Genomic DNA, 20,580 nt, shown 5'->3' with positions numbered 1-20,580 from the left:
TCTTTCCTGAATGTGACTAACACTATCTGTCAGGCCTCAATGACCGGTCACATGTCTGAAAACAAAACAAACCCATTTACTACATTTCCTGTTGTTCTCTAGACCTCCCAGCCCACTGCTGTCTCCCACATCTGATAATATCACAGTAAAATTGCCAATGTATTTCCTTACTTTGGTACTTTTTGATTACATGTCCCTGACTACAGGAAGGATGGTCCTGTAGTTAAGGCTGGGCTATTCTCAGTTCTTCCAGACACTTCCTTTGCGATCTTGGGCAAGTCACTTCAACCTCTCTTGGTCTCAGTTTCATCATCTGTAAAATGGGCAAATCTTTGCCTGCTTCCTGGAACAGTTGTAAGGAATTAGTGCTGGGGATTCTTGTCTGGCAATCAATACGGCAGGGTAAAATATCATTATTTAAATGGGTTCTGATGTCCAGAAGTTTGGAGACAATATATCTGACCAAGCAGGAAGTCATGCACAGAGCTACATACATGTTTGGGAACCTCCTAGTTACCCCATTGTTCTGAAAACTCTCACTCCCCTTTCTCTGAAATAATATTTCTCTTAGCTGGAGAAGGAGAAAACCAAGTGAAGATCCCAATGGGACAGGTAACACCTCTGTAGACTATGAAATGTAGGGAATGACTTTCATTCCAATTCATTTTTCCATTAATTACATTTTTGTCCATTATATAGATTTGGCCCAAATGTTCATAAGGGGTCACTGATTACAGCTGCTTCATTCTGGTGTATCCAAACGTCATGCCTTGCAGGAGGCTGGATGCTCAGAGAGCACTGAGTGCCTGTAGCTCCCATAAGCTTACATGCCTGCTTGAAACGAATCTGAGCCAGGAGCTGTAAGGCCAGTGTGCATGGTTCATGTGATGCAAGTCCTTAAGGGGAGTGGGTTACATGTCCCCTTTTCTTGTGTTGCCCTATTAGAGTCAACCCCAACACAGCTGGGGAGCTGCATACCCTGCATGGCTAGCAGCGCCACCCAAAAAGGGGCAAAGAAAAGGATCCAGCATAATGCCAGCACCCTTCCTTTGGACACACAGGACGGCCTGTGGCTGGATTGGGCATGTCCCAAGCCCCCCATGGGTGCCAGGGTTAGCACGTCAGTAGACACCCATTCAGAGCCCCAGTAAGAATTCTGGATGAGTCAGCCGAAATTCCTCCTGAGGACTCTGCTGCAATGCAGTCCCCTCGGTGCACCCTGTGGTTCTGAGCAAGGATCCAGCCTGCTCACTTGGCAATAGCCAGCAACTGGAACCTAAAAGCTGCTGCGGTGTCCCTTGCTCCTCCACACTGATCCTGATGATTCCTGAGCTATTGGAGTGCTGGTTTGTATCTGCAGTGTGTGTCAGCACTGAGCTGCGCACATCGCGTTTCACAGTGTGCTGCATGCAGAACGCATTCACTCCCTGAAGGGATCGGCTGGGGTTTCATATTTCATCTCCCTTGTATGCTACACCCGGATTCCAGTCGCTTTCTGGCTTCATTGCTGGATGTACCCGGAGCACAGGTCCTTCCTCATATCTAGCAGTGAGAGACAATTCAAGGGAGGAGACCATGAAGACATCAATTTTATTTTTGCTTTGTCTCTTGGCTTTCCCAGGCTTTTCCCAGGGCAGGGTTGTCAGAGTGGATGAACCTGGCTTTGCTGAATGCAATGGATTCTTTTACGGAGAAACCCCCCCAGAAGGATTTACCGAGCCTTTCCACGTGAAAATCTGTCAGCGGTACAATAAAGAGCCTCGCTTTGCAACGCTCTACAGCACGGAAGACAAAACCCCTCTCTATTCTGCTTTTAAATACACAAAACCAGCCCAAAGTAGAGAAGAGAGCTGGTTGGTGGAGCCACAGGTAAGTCAGCTTTTCAAATGATGGCAAAGCAAAGATTCTCAGGGGGGCTGAAGGTTAAGGGTTAAGTTACTCTGTGCTGTGACGGTTGGGATTTTGTGGGGGCAACAAAGCTGAAAAATCCTTCTGGATATTCATTTATTAAAAATAGTTCTTATTCATGTGCTGGGTGGTGGACAGACACATGACTCCTTGCCCTTTCCTGTCTGTCCTTCTGTCTAACTAGTACTCTGCACAGAGTCATTTGTGAAATCAAGCCATGACAAGGGATAATAGGGTTAAAATTTCAGTCACAGGTTTAAGTTTGTTTTGTCCCCAATGTGACTCTGCAGCTGATAAGAGAGGGCTTTAGCTCCACTACACTGGAATAAAACAGGCATCTGCGGTTTACACAGTTGAGGCTGTGGGTATGTCTGTTGTAGATACGGTGTGGCTGGAGAGAGGGGTGGCTTATCCAATCCAGGAATATGAAGGTTTTCAGGCAAGTCAGGAATTTAGTCTAAAAAACTGTTCCTGAATTGTCAGTCGCTCTTGTCTATACTGATGTTTGCCTTGAAGTTAAGCTGATTTCCTGATGTTGTTATAGCACAGGGGTCATCCTTAACTGCCTCATTGCCTCAGAGAGCTAAAGACCTTCACTTTAATATTTGCAGTAGTCAGGGTTATGTAAGGAGTAAGTATAGGGAAGACTTGGTGACGCATGTATGTAGCCAACACTGGCATGGTTTACCCTCAATAATGATGTATATTATTTGTATGACAGTAAGACCTAGAGGCTTCTGAGACCAGGGCCCTATTGTACAAGGTGCTGTACATGCATATAGGAAAAGAGTTATACTCTAAAGAGACAAAGACATTTGCTATTATTCTCAGTGCATGGGTGGCGTGTTGAGACAGGGAGGGAATGACATGGCTGAGCCAAGGGTCACACAGGGAGAGCTGGAAGTGACTGCAGATATCCTGAAGCCCAGGCTTAGCCATGAACCCATCCTTCCTCACTGCCACTGCTGGGGTTTTAATTTCTGGCTCTACCAGAAGCCCATTTATCTGTCATTTCTTTAATTTACACAGATGCCTATTGAAGGTGGTTGTTTGCTATTTAGAACAGAGCGAGGGCTTTTTAAAGGCTTTACAATTACTCAGCTGAAGAACCGTTATGAATTTTTAATAGATCCTTTTTAATCAAGGATTTCAGCAAAGGAACATCTGCCACTTGCATCACCTAGGTAGCTCTACACAATGCCAAGGGAGGGGGCCCTTGCCAGTGGCTGAGCCCCTCTGTCACACAGTGCCTAGTGTTCCCATTGTCACTTCTCCCTGTGACAAACCCTCCTACAGCTCCCATCAGAGCCAAAGGCCCATCTTTCAGGTGCCAGAGCCGCCCACATGTCCCATTGAAAAGCCCTTCCTATCTGATACTCCACCCAACTGCCAAGCCCTCTTACACCTCCACCCAGTAGCAAGGGCTCTCTCAATCCAGTTTATTCACTGCCCAACCTCTTCCTTATAAGACGCCCCAGTGGCCTAGCTTCCTGAGCACCCACTGCTCTCTCTCCCTCTCAGCTGCTAAAATTTCCTTGTCACAGTCTTTAGATTTCCTGCTTCAAAAATCAGGTCACTTTCTCTAGTGCTTCCCCCTTGGCCCCTCTTATTTTACCAGCCATGACTGCAGATTTCTGAGAAAGTGCTGCAGTGAAGAAAGCACTGCATCCCTCAGCACTGTGCACTGAACTGTTTGAGACTGATTCACTGCACTCCACTCGTAGTTGCTGTGACTTTGTGCCAGTGTTGTGTCATTAGCTGCCATGGAATTGTTCAGGATTTACATCAAGTGTCTGGGAGATCAGAATCCAGCCCCACTGAGCCCTGGCTCACATTGATGAGTGATGAACTGAGAGCCTTGGATTCCCCTTCCCTGGGCCAATCTCCTGGGAAATGTCCTAGATAAAAACCCACTTTGCAATTGCTCTAACAAGATTGCTTTGCCTGCATTTAAACGATACTCTTCTTGCTTGTGCTTCTTTGTTCTGAGTTTTCAGCCTCAACACATTCCTTAAAAGAATTTAATGTCCTGATTGAAATGACTGTCCCCTTTAAACACGAATATTAGCCCTTGATATAGAAAAGGCCACCAACATCCTGCAACCAGCATGCAGCCTAATAAAAGAACAGGGATTTCCAGGCAAAAAAAGCCTTATCTACAGAAAATATTTTTTTTAATGCAGACCACATTGATCATTGACATTAGTCAGAGCTGTGTCTGAGTAGGGATCACCATACTGTGCCCTAAAGGCCAGAAGCAATTCTCATGGTACTATTTATTTAAGCACTTACCTGTTAGTCATGGGATGAATTGTGCTTGCAGCTACTCTATACTAAAGCATCTGGATATTTTAGAGATCCTGTGCTCTGCCTGTCTGTTTCATGACCACTATATATTTTGTGTTTCTGATTGCAGGATCTTTGGGATAGACCCTGTCATTTACTATGTGTCATGTCCATTTCCCACAAGTACAATACCTAACACAAGAGGCCACCAAAATATGCTGACTTACCCACAGAAGGACAGAGTTGCAAGAATGTTAAGTTGCAAAGTCCAATGCACAACAGAGAGAAAATGCAAGAATTTAAGTTACCCACTCAACCTTGTTTCATCCCATGCCCATTTATGCATGTGCATTACAGTATGGGCTTTAAGTACAAGATCACAGGCTGTTTTCCACTTTACAACTACCATACCAAAGGAATCCCCTTCAACAACCACTGAGATACAGCAGCTTTGTGGTGGAAGATACAACTGTTTAATATCTGTATAGAAATCATATAACAGGGGGTGGAGAAAAATGCCTGTGACATTCAATTGCATAAACCTGTGAGAAATCAGTTTTTAGAATCACAATACAGGAGACTCCATTTTCCTCAATCCCACCTCTCTTACCAGCAATAAACAAGCATGAGCAAAGCAATCAGCTGCATGAGGTCTGCAAGGGAGGAAGCCAAGATGAATAATGATGAGATATTGCATCTGTTATAAGTTGTTCATATCAAAGTCAAGTCAAATCATTTGCTTTAAGTGAATCTTTGCACTGTGTACTGCCATGCAGCACATCCAAGAAAATAATGCCATCAGTTTTCCTCTGAATAACATTGTGACTGAGATCTGCGAAGTCAGATACGCTGAGAATGACAGTTAGGCATACATGCATGCTGTCAGGTGTGCTTTGTGCAGACATGCATACTCATGTACACATGAGTTGACACACACACAAACATACTGGCATAGTGAAAAATTGCACAACTTCATTATGCTCTGTGGAGTGACTAAGGGCTAGCGAATGTTATTTCACAATAGAGCATGCTGTAACTTGAAAGCGCACTTGTCTCACCTTATATAATGTCTACTTCTTCTGGAATGTATACATAAGAAATATTTGCCAAAAGCTGCAGAGAGGTTCTAACACGATGCAAAATAAAAGGCATACCAGTATTGTCCATGACTGGCTGGCTGGGTGAGGTGTAACTATGCAGCATTTTTAACAAGGTTTAACAGGAAAGGTGGTCTAATGGTCAGGGCCTCATCCTGGGAGGAGAGAGGCAGGGCATGCTTGTTCTCTGGAGCAGAGAGCCCAGCCCAGGGCTGCAAAGCATGCTGGGATGCTGGGGGACTCTGGTTTAACTTAAACCAGGAAGGGGTCCAGGACAGACATTGCATAAACCATTTTGACCCAAATCAGTTAAGTCTGATACTACATTCAACCAGGTTTATCTTAAACCAGTTTCAGCCATTTTGAAACTGGTTTATGTGCACTGAACTTATGTTCTGTTACAGGTTTAAACCAGTTTCTGATCACTTAAATCGATTTATGTGTAATGTCTGTCCCTAGCCTTGAAGGCAGAACCAGAACTAGTTTGACTCCAACTCACTTGCATAACTGTGCAGTGCACATGCAGAGCAGCATAGGTTTTTCCCTGGTTGGTGGAAGGCTGCCCTGGACTCTGGCCCTTTCCTGAGCAGCACTGCCTGCCCTAAAGCCAATGCACTGTTCCCTGCCTTCTTTTGCTTGCCTCTCCGGGTAACAATACACCCACAGGGTTGTTGTAAAGATAAAGACTAATGACTGAGAAGCACTCCAACACTATGGGATGTGAGGCCAGGCACATAACATAGGTATGGGCAGAGCTGTCCCTTGTGGGGGGTGCGAATCAGGGCAACAGTCCTAGGCCCTGCACTTTGGGGAGCCCCGCGGACAGTGCTGTACAGGCCCCACAGACAGAGCCATTGGCACGTGCCGAGGGTGCCACCACGCCGCATGACCACTGCGTGCCACTGGCTTTGCACTCTGGTCACTTGCCACGCCCCCTGCACAGGCCCCACACAGGCTGATATGCCCTGGGCCCCCCATGCCCCTGGGGTCAGCTCTGAGTATGGGTGTCAGCACTCAACAAGTGCAGCTTTATATTGACTGCAGAGGGTTCTGCAGCAGTGTAGAGTTAAAGATAGCTTCTACCTAAGCTTGAAATGATACTGGAATCAGTCTATGGGGGTTCCGTTAAGGAGGGCTGGGAAGGTGGAGATGAAGAGCACTTACAGGACAAGAACTTGTTGCAGTGCAAAGTAGAGAGGTAGGATACCAAACTTACAATGGTGGGAGATGGTGAGAAAAGAGTCCTTCGTGTTGCCACCTGTTCCACACATTACCTGCTTCTGTTAGATGAACATATGGACAACTTTTCATAAGGCCTCCTTACCTGGAGCCTGCATTGTTTGAAAATTACCCTGTTTCCACATGCAAAATCCTGAAGTTGCAATTACACAATAGATAGCTTATGGGAAGATGGGAATATAGATGCCCAGTTATTTGATATGTTGTTGTGGGGTTTTGCTTGCTTAAAATCCACATGCTCTATATAAGATGCAGTTACTGTTAGGTTATCAAATGTGGTGAACTTAGTGTTGTATCTTTATCTTTCACACACATATAAAATTTGACCCAGGCAGATATCACTCTACACAAGTCAGTGAAGATGCCTGTCCAAGACCATAGCTACAGTCAAAGCAAGCAGGTTGTTAGGATGCACAAAGTATGGGATGAAGAAAAATACAGAAAATATTAAACTGTCATGATGTGGTATGGCTTCATCTGGAACAGTGTGTGCAGTACTGGGTTCAACCCGTCTCCAGAAGGGCATTATAAAATTAGCAGAGGCTTTGAAAATGGCAAAGAAATGATTGAGAGCATGGAAAATGTACATAAAGAGAGATGGAAGAGATAGGTGTTGTTTACCTTACTGACATTGAGTAAGCAGGAACGTAATAAAAATATGTAAAATATGAATGGTGTGGAGAAGGCAGGCTAAGGACTGCAGGGGCATGTTATCAGAGTGAAAGGTAGAAAATTCAAAACTGAGAAAAGGAAATACTTTTTGCACCCAGCTTGCAGTTAGATTGTGGCACTTACTGCCACAGGAAGTCACAGAGCTAAAGAATTTAGCCAAGAATCAAGGAAGAAATATGTGGCTATCTGTTAACAAGTGTAACCCCTCTCAGGAAGGGATGCAGGTATGTAGCAGTGGTGACTTTGTTTCCACAACAGTACCTCACTTTAACAGGAGGATTCAAACAAGTATGATTTATTTACACCCATAGGCAGCAGAACAGTAAACTGTAACCCATAATGGAAACCAAATACAAAATCACCCCTTTTAACAGTGCAACTTTTCAATCCCAACTCCAAACAGCTCCACAAGGACCCTTGGGGCAAGAATCTTCACTTTGTGCACAGCCCAAGCTGTCCCAGCTCTTTCACCGCTCTGCAGGCACGCTAACCACACTAACCTCCACAGCTTTTTAAGAACAACTCAGGTCAAGTTCAGTAGCGGCTGCCAATTTCTCTCTCCATTTTGGGTCTTCTCAGTGGAGAAGTCAATCTTCTCCTGGCTGTACTCAGACCAGGCTACTCCATAATCTCCCTAGGGATCTCTCTCTTTCAGTGGTTCTTGGAGCATATCAGGGAGCAAGGTCTATCCTTTACTCAATGCACACTAGCTCCAGGCCAGCGTATCTATGCTCTGGGGTGACCTTTTCCCATGCTGTGGGAACTCTATGGTCACATCTATATACCCTCTACCTGGATGAGTGACTTCCTATCCCCCGCAACGTTAGTTTCCCCAGTGGGGGTAGCTTCTGTTGCTGTAAATGCTTCTTACAGAAGGAGGAATAAATCAAGGTTATCTGTGAGCCATTATGCAGCAAGGCTTTGCCTGATACCCCATTGATCACCATTGGCACTAGGGTGGTGGGTCCTGGTAAACCAAGTGGGCAGCTAGTTTGAGGCAAGGCTTCCAGTATGGTGCTAGCGGAGCAGTTTATAATGTGGGTCTCAGTTGGCTCCATTACTGCAGCCCATTTTCATTTCCTAGCCTTGACTTCCCAGTAGCAGTGAGTTGCTGATGTACCAGATGTGCATTTGGGATACTTCTACAGACTCAAGAGTTGGCCATCCTTCCTCCAGTTGTCATAAATTATCAGTCTATTGCACCCCAGCCTGGATGATTTCCACTTGGCGTCCAAGGTGGTGCAGCTCTTTCTTCCCTTTGTAGTGGATGGGGTGGACCCAATTTCAGCAACAGAGCTGCTACTTCCTCTTGCAAGTGCCGGATAGTGTCTTGAGTGGGGTCAAGTGGTGGGCTCTCTGTCTTTATTACGGTAGCCTGACTAGTCTCTCTGTGTCCCCTCAGCCCAAGTTCATCCTGGCATGTATGATCATGCATGCCTGGCATGTTCCTTTTCATAGACCTAGGAGCAACTGAGGGTACAATGGAGGAGCTTTCAATCTTTCCCTCAACCACAAGTGCAGAGGGACCAAATTACTTGGGTGTTTTGCCTTGGTCACTTGTTGGAGACATGCCAGTTCCACCCCCTCAGGTGACACCAGAATAGTCAGTTGAAGTAGTCAAAGATAACCTCCAGCTGGGAAGGGATATAATACTTCACACTTCTAAATTCAAAGTTTAGGAATAAGCCTGAGACCTTCCCTGGGTTCAGAGTACCTCATACCTCCTTCCACAGGGTTTCTTGCATTCTGCACTGAAGGACTTGGTGTTAGTCACTTCTGGATCCTAGGCTAGACAGACCATGGGTCTGCTCCAGCCTGGCAATGTTGATACTCTCATATGAAATTCTTAGAGCTTAACTAAATTAAACATTTAAGCAGTGATAGACACCCAAATGAAACGTGTATGAGGCGCTAACAACACCACAAACTGACATAAACATCATGCCCAAATACATCCATCTCAGTACGAAAAACATAGGATCAAGAAGGCTGTTTGATTGTGATTCAGTCCAAAATTTAGCCTCTGCTCTTTGTATTTCTGAAGGAAAGACATACAAAGTATCAAGAAGGCATGACTGATGAGCAGATAGAGATGCAGGATCCTAAGACAGACCACATCTTCCACCCTTCTCCATCCTGTGAGTTGATCCTCACATTGCTTATTAACCCCCTGCTCTCTGCCCTACCTTATGCTTACCCCTGTGCAGATCTGTTCTCAGCTACATGTAAGGCTCCAGGCAGGAACATCTCAACTCAGCTTTCCTAATGCTGGAATTATTATGGTAGGAATTAAGATGGTAGCAATTATTATGCCTGTGTTGTGCAGAAGGTTGGACCATGGTAATGGTTTCTTCAGGCCCTAAATTGGTTAATCTAACAGGTCTAACCACTCTTATTCTGAAATGCCACAGGGAAAATGGAAAAGAAAAACTGCATTAAGCTTATCCATGGAGCTGTGATTAGCTGTGACTCCACTTCCACAACTATTCTGAATATAACATGAGACAGTGCAGCAAGACAAGTTGTATCTAGTAACTTCTCTCCCTTGTATTTCAGATAGATGATGCTGAAAGTGACTTGGATGAAATGAAGCATGAAGGTGATATTGGTGGCTCAGTGAACAACCTTGGAGCAAACCAAGCCCTGGCCTCAGACTATGCAGACTCTGGTTATGAGAGAGGGCAGCTAAACCCCAGTTCCCTCAATGAAGATGATTTCCAGATAGCTACCTACACACTAACGAATGCTGTCCCCATGACCCCATCTGCGAGCAAAAACTGGCATAGGGATGTCAAGAATATAATAGAGCAAGCTTTGGCCCCACACTGTGAAAATAAAGATAGCCTGTATCTTATTGCAGGCTCTGTTCCTTCCAAAGTCAGAGTTAAAGACAAGATTTCGGTCCCACAACTTCTCTGGCTGGCAGCATGCTGCAGTGCTTCAGAGACGTGGTCGGTGGGGTTAGTGAAACAAATGAATGATGAAAGTCACATGGAAGAGCTAGCCATAGGAGAACTGGAGAAGCAGTTTCCAACAGAAGTTAATTTGTTTAAGAGCAACTGTGGGGAAGGAAAGCAAAGCCAGGGGAAAATGGAGGCCATATTGCAAACCATAAACCAGCTCCAGTCCACAGAGCCAATATTGCCAGCTGTGACCACTTTTGGCTACTCAGCCAGCACACCTGGTCCAGACCAGACAGCTGAAGAGGAGCAGGGAGAAGGAAGCCTGCTAAAAAGAGTTGCTGGACTCATTGCTCTCCCTTTCACCAAGCTTTTGCGAATTGTTTTCTCCATTGTTAGGGAGGTGGTGAGATACACTTTTTATTTTCTGTGGTATGTTGTCAAGCAGTTCAGCAACATCATAGTGGGAGGATTCTCCAGCCTATGGAACGGAGCGATGGCCTACATCAAAGAAATCAGTCTGGTGCTGCTGAATATTCCCAGAGATATGGGTCAGGTTGCAGCCAATATCATCAAGGGCTTTGCTCGGATAGTCTATCACGTAGTGAGCCTCACCTGCAGAATTCTGAGCATCCCTGTTAGGCTTTTCCTCCATATTGCTTCTTTTCCCTATTATACGCTTGGTGCCATTCCTGTTGTCATCAAAGACATCACTGTTGGAATTGGCAGCACTTTCTCGTTGATCATCGATGCCACAGCTGCCCTCTTGAGTGGTTCTACTTCTCTGGCTACTCACATAGTCAAAAGGATTATCCCTAAAGTCTCTTCTGATGACTGATAGGGAGAGAAACCAGAACTGTGAAGATGCACGATGAAAGAAGAGTTGGGCAATGCTTTACCATATGTGGCCAAACGCTGTCAATTCTTTTTGGGTATTTATTGTAGTGACATTAATAATAAGGAACCAAATGGGTGTAATGGGGGTGGGGCTGGCCATGTAACTCCAAAAGGGGATGCCATGGCACATTAAGTACCGCTTATTGTAAAGTGTTCAGGTTTTTGACTGGGGTGACAAATCCAGTGACTGCCATGAGACACACTCTGAATGTGGTACCAAGATATTTCATCACTACTAAGATAAGAAAATGCTGATGGCTGTTTACTGGCAGTGATGCCAGGACTCAGCAGAACCATGTGCCTGGTGGTGAGGGGAGATAAGGGAAACGTTACATTTGCAAAGGCCTTTCTAAAACCAGGAGGAGGGAAGGAGGCTATGTTGTTAATAACCTTACATGTAGGTTATTGACTCAGGAAGAAAAACCATGGGACTGAATTCTGCCTTAGTTGCATCATTGGTTTCATTGGGGTAATAAGGCAGAATTTGCTCCAGCAAGTTTAGCTTGTTGCTCTCAATCTGTACCTTTTTATGAACACTGAGATGGTATGTATCTTCAAGTATGCCTATACAGAGCAATGCCATGCCTGCAGAGATACCCCAGCTAGCTCAGCATGAGCTTACTCAGGTACTGGCAGCAGTTATGGCCATGTTAGCATGGCTCTCTGCCTAGGTTAATAGAATTTACATCTTGGCTGGGCTAAATAGTCTAAGCAGAGCTCTGCACTAATGTCACTATACTGCTTCTAGTACCCCAGGTAGCATGTTCTGCGTCAGCTCAGGTATCTCTACACAACACTGTAATGCTGTGTAGACAAACCCTCAATGAAAGAAAATCAGAGTTGCCAGTTCCTCTGCTTGGTGAAAGCATAATTACCACTCCCTCCTAACTGCACTTTTTGCTCACCACTGCAACCAAACAAGACTTTATTTAGTAGAGGCATGATCCAAAGCCTAGTGAAGTGAATCAGAGTCTTTGGATCACACCCTCTAGCACAGTCAAAGCCTGTAATTGCCTCTAATTAGAGTTGAAAGTCTTCAAAATACATACCACAGTGCTGGCTCCTCTGAAAATTTCTGGAAGATGGGATAGATTTTGGAGATAGGAAAGATTTTGCTACCCTAATTAATACTGAGCCATACCTCACTTTGCTGGGATCCCCATTGTTGACAGTGAGGCTACCTGCAGAATAAGGTATGAACAGCCTGAGCAAGGGTGGGAGAATCTGGCTCTAAGAAAGTTGGATGCCACCTACCAAGACTGTCTCTCTCTCTTGTGTTACATCCATATGGAAGCACCCCTTATCTGAGGAGCCCAGCCCACATGTGGGCTCTTGAGGTTGGTGGGGAAAGTTACTTCAGTCAAGCTGGAAATGCTGTACAACATTGCTCCAGCAGATTTTGGGAATTGGCAGCTTACACCAAGTTAGCAAGGCTGATGCAGACAGTGCTGCCAAACCCACAGGTACAAAAGGCCCAGGGCTGAGGAGGCCCCTGCAGGGACAGGAGCTGCAAGGCAGTCCACCTGATACAATCATGCTTGTATGATTGTAATTGCCACAACAGTACATGATGTGGTGCATTAGTTGTTTGATGCCAAGAGAACTCTGCGGTCAAGCCCCTGGGGATCTGGATGTCTCATTATCACGGCTCTGGCCTTCCCTCCTGTCTACAGGAAATAGCTATTTGCTTTGTTTTTATCCTACTCCCCCATGTTTAGCCATTTGCTTTGCTTCTATCCTACTCCTCCCAGAGACACAGTCCCTGATCTCCCTGGCCTCACTAGAAATGCCCTGGCATGGCACAGAAGTTCATCATAGGAAGGTCACTTACTGAATCAGGGAAATGACAAAGTCTTTAAGGGGGTGTCACAGATTAGTTCAACCCAGACCTCTGCTGAAGGCTGCCAGGCTCTAAAATACACAGGGAAAATAAAAGAAAGACAAACAAAAATACGGAGATGGGGCACTGCCTGCCCACTAAACTGGAGGTCCTTTCAGCTCAGACTTCCCCTCCCCTTGGCCAGGTGCTGGGGGAAAGAACTCTGATTTCCCTTGTGAGGCACCTGTGGTGCCTGCATCGGCCTTTTCTTCTGCTGATTCTTTCTCCAAGCTTACCGATGCCTTGGGCAGTTGCATGAGAGCCTGGCACTGACCCAGGCCTCAGGTTCTAGCAATGGGATAAAGAAACTGACTGGTTCAAATCCAGCCCAGCTTACTAGGGACTGAAAGTTGTCAGCCGTGTTTGGTCTCTGTGGAATGTATCACAATCTCTCAGGCCGGCTCTCAGGGAACACGTGTTCTCATCAGATAACTCTGTAGACAAGCTCAGCAGCAGAGAGGCCATGGGATGAACTGGGCTTGGAGAACAATGCATCCTCATTCCTCTAGAGGCGGTCTGTCCCAGACAGAGTACTACCAGCTTGGTGGAGCAATAAGGCAGTTCACCTGATTCAGTGGTGACCAACCTTTTTGGTAAGCATGCCACAAGTTAAGTCCAAAGCATGAGACAGTGTCACTCTAATAATAAACCAAATGGAATTAATTGATTAAAATGAAACACCACCATATATACACACACACACACACACACACACACACACATATATATATATAACAGTGTTTCACTTTAATTATGGAAAAATGTGGATTTGGGGTGTGGTTTTTTTTTTAACTGAAAATTGGGGATTTTTTTAAATCAGAGAAAACCAGGATCCCTGATAATCAGCCACCACCATTGCCCAGGGCTGCTGAATCTTGTTGCCACCAGGATGTGACACAGCTAAATTCAGCCACGCCTGCCACTGCAGCTCTCATGGGGCCAAAGCCTCAAGCCAGCACTGATCCACCTCCCATGTTAATCCCTACCCCTGTCTGAGTGCTGCCCTGGTTCCCAATGCTAGCTTCCTCTTTAACTTGGCACCCAGGGCTTGCCTGCCAAACATACCAGCATGCTGCAGGCTGACCACCATTGACATGGTTGATGGAGAAATAGAGGACTCCTCATTTCTGTCTAGCGAGCAGCACTGAATACAATGCTCTCTTTAAAGACATAGAAGGTCAAGACTTTAGTTTATACATTAATCAAAAGAATATGGTTCTTATCAAATTATTTCAATGATCCTTTTAATATTATTATTCTACATGGAAACTCAGTTTATATGGATGAAATGTGGCAAGTGTTAAGGACATTAGTCTCAACAGATGTACATCTCCCCATCTCCCATTACTGATTCTGCAAGCATAACGCTCACTAGAAGTTCTTTCAAACAAAAAGTTGAGCCCTTGTTTGGCTGTAATGTATTTTCCCCCTTTGTGTTTCCTCCTTCAAGGTACTTCTACAGTGTAGTCAGATTGAACCACATATATGTCTATCCAAAATAGATGTAATCCAGGTGGCTCAGGTAATGAAAGCAGTGAAGACATGATGATACGGGGGCTTCAGCTTGGGTAAACTCCCAGTATAGCCATGTACATTCTGTGTGGAAGTCTATGCTGCCATGTCTTCCCGGTGATTGTTACTCGAGCTTACTAGATTAGGATAGCAGGCTAGCTGCCTACCTGTGCTGTACTCACGACTCCTGATGGCAGCACAGACCTACCCTTACATTAAATGGGGTTGCCTCCCCAGTGGATATGGCCTGGTACACAGCAATATTATTAAAATTAGTTTAACACCGCTAAACCCAGCCCCTAGTCCTACTGGCCATCTTATTATTCTGCATGTCCAAGCTGGCTATAATGGATTTACCAAAAGCACTGAGCAATTTTTGCAGATTAGCAACATTCCCCTGTAAACTAACTGTTGTTTAATATTATCCTTGTCTGGGCATGACTTATGGAGCGTGACTTTACTTTATTCCTAGAACTGTATGGTTTTAACAAAATAAAAGTGACTTTTTTCAGAAGAAATCCTTGTGTTATACTGCTGTGAATCATTATGAATGAGATTACTAACACAATTCTTAATGCCCTGACAAATTAAGAAAAATGACACTGGTATAGCAATAATTTAGTACTATCCAGGATCTGGTGTTCTTTATGTTTTGTAATTTTGCAGCACTTTTCAGTTGAAGAGCTCAGAATGTTTTATAGAAATTAGTTTGCTAAATCTCACAATGTACTTGTGAAATAGATAATGAATTATCAGAAAGGATGGAACTCATATTAGTATACATAGAGAGAACATTTTACCTATTAGAAATGCAGATAATACCTCTGGGATGAAACATGGCAACTATTTCTGGCAAAGCAACTTTATATTAGGACAGGGTTTTTTTTAATCAAATGCAAAGTGGGATAGAAAAGTGTGCCAGGTTATGTCAACTCATATGTTATAAAAGTCCACAAGATAAAGAGAAGATAAGACAAAGAAAAAGTTCTGGCTACATAAAAATATCACAACACTGAAAATAAAATTGAGATATTCATAATTGTTTCTTTAGCCACTCAGCTGTATCCAGGTCACCAGCATGTAAGTCTGGTAAGTCCTTGGATACCCTCACGGCAGAAATGACCTTCTCCTGTATATCTTTCATTTTCAATTAAGACAGGTTGAAAAAACTAAAGGAAACAACTGAAATTACACAGGAAATATAGGAAAGCAGGAGTCAATTACCCAAGTAACTGATTAGAATGCTATAGTTAGCAGCTCAAGTCTTGCCCAGAAATACAATGCTCTCTTTAAAGACATAGAAGGTCAAGACTTTAGCTTTGTCTCGCAGCTGAAAGACAGCAAAATGCCACGTAAAACCATTTTGGGGCCTTGACTCTAGTTCTGATACAAAAGAAATAATGCACTACATCAGTACTCTTCCCTATAGCATCAGAGTTTTCTTGGAAAGTCTCCTATACAAATACTGACCCAACCCTTGCTTGCTTAACTTTAGAGCTTCTAGCAGATAACAAAGTGAAGTGCTATGGGAGATATTTAAACACTCACCAACCTTCCTTGAGAGTCAGCATCTGTGCCTTTGAAAACCTCCGCTGGGGTGGCTGGGCTTAGTTATGGGTTCTTTAAAGCACATAGCAGTCTAAGTTCCTTCTCTATTTGAGTAAATTTAGCATCTGTGAAAGGTGCTTGTTGGACAAGAGTGAACAACACAGTAGAGCAGTGGGGCCAGCCTTTTTTGTAGGTAGGCCACAAATTAAGTACCACACATGCCTTGAGTGCTACTCCAATCTCCTTCCCCTGCCCGATCTGCTTCTCTGCTTTCTGCTCTCTGCCCCTGCATGATCTGCTGTTTTGATTTCTGCTGTCTGCACTATCTGCCACTGTGCTGCCTGGCCCCACCCTGATCTGCCATGTACCCCGCACAGAGGCTGCTTGTGCCGCACATGCCACAGGTTGTTGGGCAACCCTGTACTAGGGCATGCTCCATCTTTAGTACTACATATGTGCTAGTTTATGTCTTTGGAAGATTTATAAATGTTGCTCAAAGTCATTCCTGCTGTGGCAAGGTTAAACAAATTGGAGCTTCCTCTGCCATTGTGGGCACTACTGCCACCTCCACTCTTCTCCCCAGGAGTTTATGTTATGGTGGAAATCCATGACTGAATCATTATTGGATCCCAAGGACTCCAAGTACTGTGCTCAGTCCAGTGTTGTCCACTGGGCAGGGTGGAAGAAACTAGGTATTTTATCCTGGCCTGGCTGACCAATGGGGTTTTTTAATGGGTTGTGAATGGCTCTCTCATGAAACTGACCAATATTCCTTTTGATGTTAAAAGAAGCCTATATATATGACTTACTTAAAATGCAGAAACATAACTAAACCCAGCCCCGATTCTAAATCCAGCAGTCACAAAGAGGTATGTGGGCATCCAGTCAAAAGAGAAGCCCAACTTAAGAATTAGTCCAGAGGCCAAAAATGTCTGTGGGTAGCACTGTTCAACCCATGAATCCACACCTCACTTGCAGCTGCCCCGTCTAAAGATAAGCATCTCTCCACCGGGCTACAACTATTTCCTTAGCATTCCTCCACAGGGACAACTGGCTGCTCAAATTCAGAATAGTTTCAGTCACAAGTTCTCAGCCTGGCTGAGTCTGTGAAAAAAAATAAAAATAAAAAAGGATAGAAAAAGAAATACAAGTGTAACTAGTTTGACCAGAAAGGATTGCCTGAGAGCATAACGTACAAGGTGTGTCTGCAGTGCACAGGATACACAAGATGCTGATGTTGCATGTTCAACACAGAAGGTTTAGTGGAGCTGTTTGTCCGTTCAAGCAAATTTACTTCTCTGGATTTACAAATGTATCTCTAGTCCTAGGTACTACCCATCTTGGATTTCAGTGAAGTTGCCACTTTTGGCTAAACAAAGACCAGTGGAATTTCCCTCATTCTTAATATTAGGAATTTTCCTATTTGTGTTTTTCTGTCAAACTGTTGATTTTCATGGTAAGGTGCCATTTTTGACAAAACCTTTGGCCCCCTCTACATGTGCAGGTAAAGACGTGATGGGATCTAATGCATGATCCACACAGTTGCACATTAGATCCCATCATGCCTTATTACTGGTACAGGGGGAGCCCGATCCTGGGCTTCCCCTGTACCAGCAAGAAGCAAGCTCCTATGCCTGGAAGTCCCACACACCCCAGCTGAGGGGCTCCCAGCCATGGGGGTGCCAGCAGTTGTGGGACTTGCAGCCCTGGCTGAGCAAGGTGCACCCCTGTGGCTGGGAGCCCACAGCTGACAGGGCTCCCAGCCGCAGGGAAGACCCTGTTACATGTGCAAGTTAAAGCTTGATAGCAACCAGCAATAAAGTTAGTGCACATTTTCAAGGTCTAATTTGCTAGCTGGCTGGAGCTTTTCACTGTGTGATAAGTACTTTACACGTGTAGCTGGTCTCAAGGTAACTGAGCAGTTAACCTGTTAATTGCATGATACCTGTAACCTATAGAGGGGGCCTTTGATTGGGAAAGTTTCTCTGGTCTAGGATGGACTTTCTGATCTAACAGGACTGAAGGAAGAGTGACTCCCCCTGGAACATATCACAGTCCAGTGGTTAGGGCGCTGGGGATGTGGGAGATTCAAGTCCATACTCTGATTCCAGCCAAATCTTGAACCTGGGCATCCTGCCTGCCAGATGAGCGACTGATCTGAGCTATTGCCAGTTCTTCCATCTGTTTTTCCTTCTTTCGTATTTTGTGAGAGGTCCCAATTTGTCCCAGTTTCATCTCAGTATGGACTGGGAACAATGTTTAAATTATAAGTCTTCATCATGGGGCAAGAAAACCATATTTTGTCCAGTCCCAGTTAGGGCTGTCAGTCAAAGGCCTTTCTGCTCACTGACAATCTGGTCCTAAATTTTGCTTCAAGATTTGTGGATTCTGCAGCCCTCTGGCCTACCAGACTTCAGGAGTTCCATTTTAATTAATATGCGTCTGTTTTAACCAATTAAATAGGGAAACAAAGAGAACAAAACAGCAGATACCACTGGGTTATTTCTCTTGATATTAACTCACAGGTTTTACCTTGTTTGCCCAAATATTTGCTTCATCGAACCTGCCAGAGGCAAAGTGAAAGCTCTGGTACTAAGGTAGGGTGGCAAATGGTGCTTGGGCTAGAAATGTCAAAGTTTGCTCAGTTCTCAATATACTGGGTAGTTTTCTACTCTGAGATAGAAACTTCTTAGGAACATTTCCCATGTGTTTTCAGGCTTAGGTGAGCCACTGACTCAAGTAGGCGTTGTTGATAAGCTCCCGCTTGGGGGAAGGAATGCTGGCAGTGATCCTGATCTGACATTCGCCAACACAGAGGAATAGAAGGAGCCTTATGAAAGGCTGTATACAAAGCAAAGACTCTAAAGTCCACGTGAGATTTTCCCATCAAGATGGCCTACGTTCTTTTTGCAATACAGTGACTTTGTGTTAGAAGTATTCAGCTGTAGGTTATCAAAAGCTACTAAAGCCATGCAATTCAAATGAGTTGCATGTTTTATTACCAGTATCATTTGTAGCGACAACATCATTGAGTACATGGGCGACTGGTAGAGGGTACACGGGGGTGCACGTGCCCCCCTGACGGGGCCGGTGGCCCACCTGATGGCTGACACTTATGCTGTCGGTAGGGCTGGTGCCCCCCCTAACAGGGTTAGCGGCTTCTGCGGGTGCCCCCCCCAGGTTCAGGAGAAGGCAGTCACTCATGATTGTGTACTTCTATAATCCCTTCTAGCCAAAGGTCCAAAACATATTTTACCAGTGGTCAATATGCATGTTCCCCTGCAAGGGAGTATGTATGGTGATGCCTGTTGGAGTGAGGAACAGACAGGTTAGTGACCTCCTCAGGATCTCACAGAAATTCTCTGAAAAACCTGGGGGTGGAACTTAGATCGTCTTAGCCCAGTCACATGCTTCTGCCACCAACAAATCCTCATTAAATGCTGAAACTGGAGTCATCAAATCTCAAGCATCAAATCTCATAACTGTTTGTAGCTATATTCTGGTCATGATAATACACTGGTGCTAGCAACAGTGTAAGCACTAGTGTGACTCAATTCACATGTCTCTCCTTGTGTCCTGAACTTTGCCATGCATGTTTGTAGGCATAATTTGTTTTTCTGCATTGTTTCAAAGCCCATACATAGAGCTATGGCCCAAATGGCATTCAGGCAAAATGGTTCCTCCTTTTCCAAACTACTTAGATGTGCAGGGTCTTCAATGAACTTATCTCTGGCTTTCCCATTCTGTCCAGCCAATGCCAGCTATGGCAATCCGTGTGATGCAAACAGAACTACACCAGTTTTAGTTACTGTTAATGTTCAGAAATGTTTCATTTCAGCAAATCAAGAGAGGTGAAGAGCAGGGCCCGTGCTTCCAAGAACCACTAGAATACCAAACCCGGCTCCCTTTGAAATCAGTGGTAGAATGCCTTGGTCTTCAGCAAGAGCAGTGGGATATAGCCCTTCCTATAACCAGGGCCCATATGTAAGTAAGCACTTTATAGTTTATCTTAATGAGAAACTGCTGCCTTTTTGATACATAAAACTGCTGCCTTAATCATTTTTTGCCTTCCTCTCCTATTTCCTTGCAATCTCCTAACAATGGAGAGTTCATTCAGTTTCTGGGGCCTGCTCCCACACAGCCAGTCTTGAGAGACAAGAGTGGAAGGCAGTGAAAGGGAGACCCTTTCAGACTGAGAACTGCTGCCCTCTCGACTTTCCCTAGGAGGAGGAGTCAGGAGGGGACTCCACACTTCACTTCAGTGCCCACATCAGAGTGGGTGAAAGCAAGTAGCAGTTTCTGAACTTCCCACCCTTTGGGGTGTGTGTCTCTCTCTCTTGCTTTGCTCTTCTGTTGCTTACTAGAGAAAGAGGACAGCCAGAGAGAATTCACTTAGCCTGGAGAGACAAAGAGCTAGGAAACAATAACTTAAGATGGTTGATGGAGGCAGAGGCTTAGGACACTGTGGGAGCATCTACACATGCACATTACTGCACAGTAACCAAAATTACTGCACGGTACGGACACGCGTCTACACGTGCACACCCATACTGTGCAGTAAATATGGTGACTTACTCTGATTTGAGTGTAAATTTAATACCTGCATTAGGCAGATATCAAATTTATGCCCGATTAGTGCATT

General features: G+C 44.7%; 1 protein-coding gene across 1 annotated transcript; it reads left to right on the top strand.

Moving 5' to 3' along the window:
- The first annotated feature begins 1,363 nt into the window (after positions 1–1,363).
- ENDOD1 (endonuclease domain containing 1) lies at positions 1,364–12,256 on the top strand. The gene is made up of 2 exons (XM_025197893.1): positions 1,364–1,869; positions 9,759–12,256. Exons 1-2 carry the CDS (start codon positions 1,576–1,578, stop codon positions 10,938–10,940), a joined length of 1,476 nt encoding a protein of 491 aa, XP_025053678.1. The 5' UTR covers positions 1,364–1,575; the 3' UTR covers positions 10,941–12,256.
- The last annotated feature ends 8,324 nt before the right edge of the window (positions 12,257–20,580 follow it).

The sequence above is a fragment of the Alligator sinensis genome, unplaced genomic scaffold (assembly GCF_000455745.1).
Source record: "Alligator sinensis unplaced genomic scaffold, ASM45574v1 scaffold116_1, whole genome shotgun sequence".
In the NCBI taxonomy this organism is placed as follows: domain Eukaryota; kingdom Metazoa; phylum Chordata; order Crocodylia; family Alligatoridae; genus Alligator; species Alligator sinensis.
The sequence above is the reverse complement of the archived record's forward strand: the minus strand, read 5'-3'. Positions and strand labels throughout refer to the sequence as shown.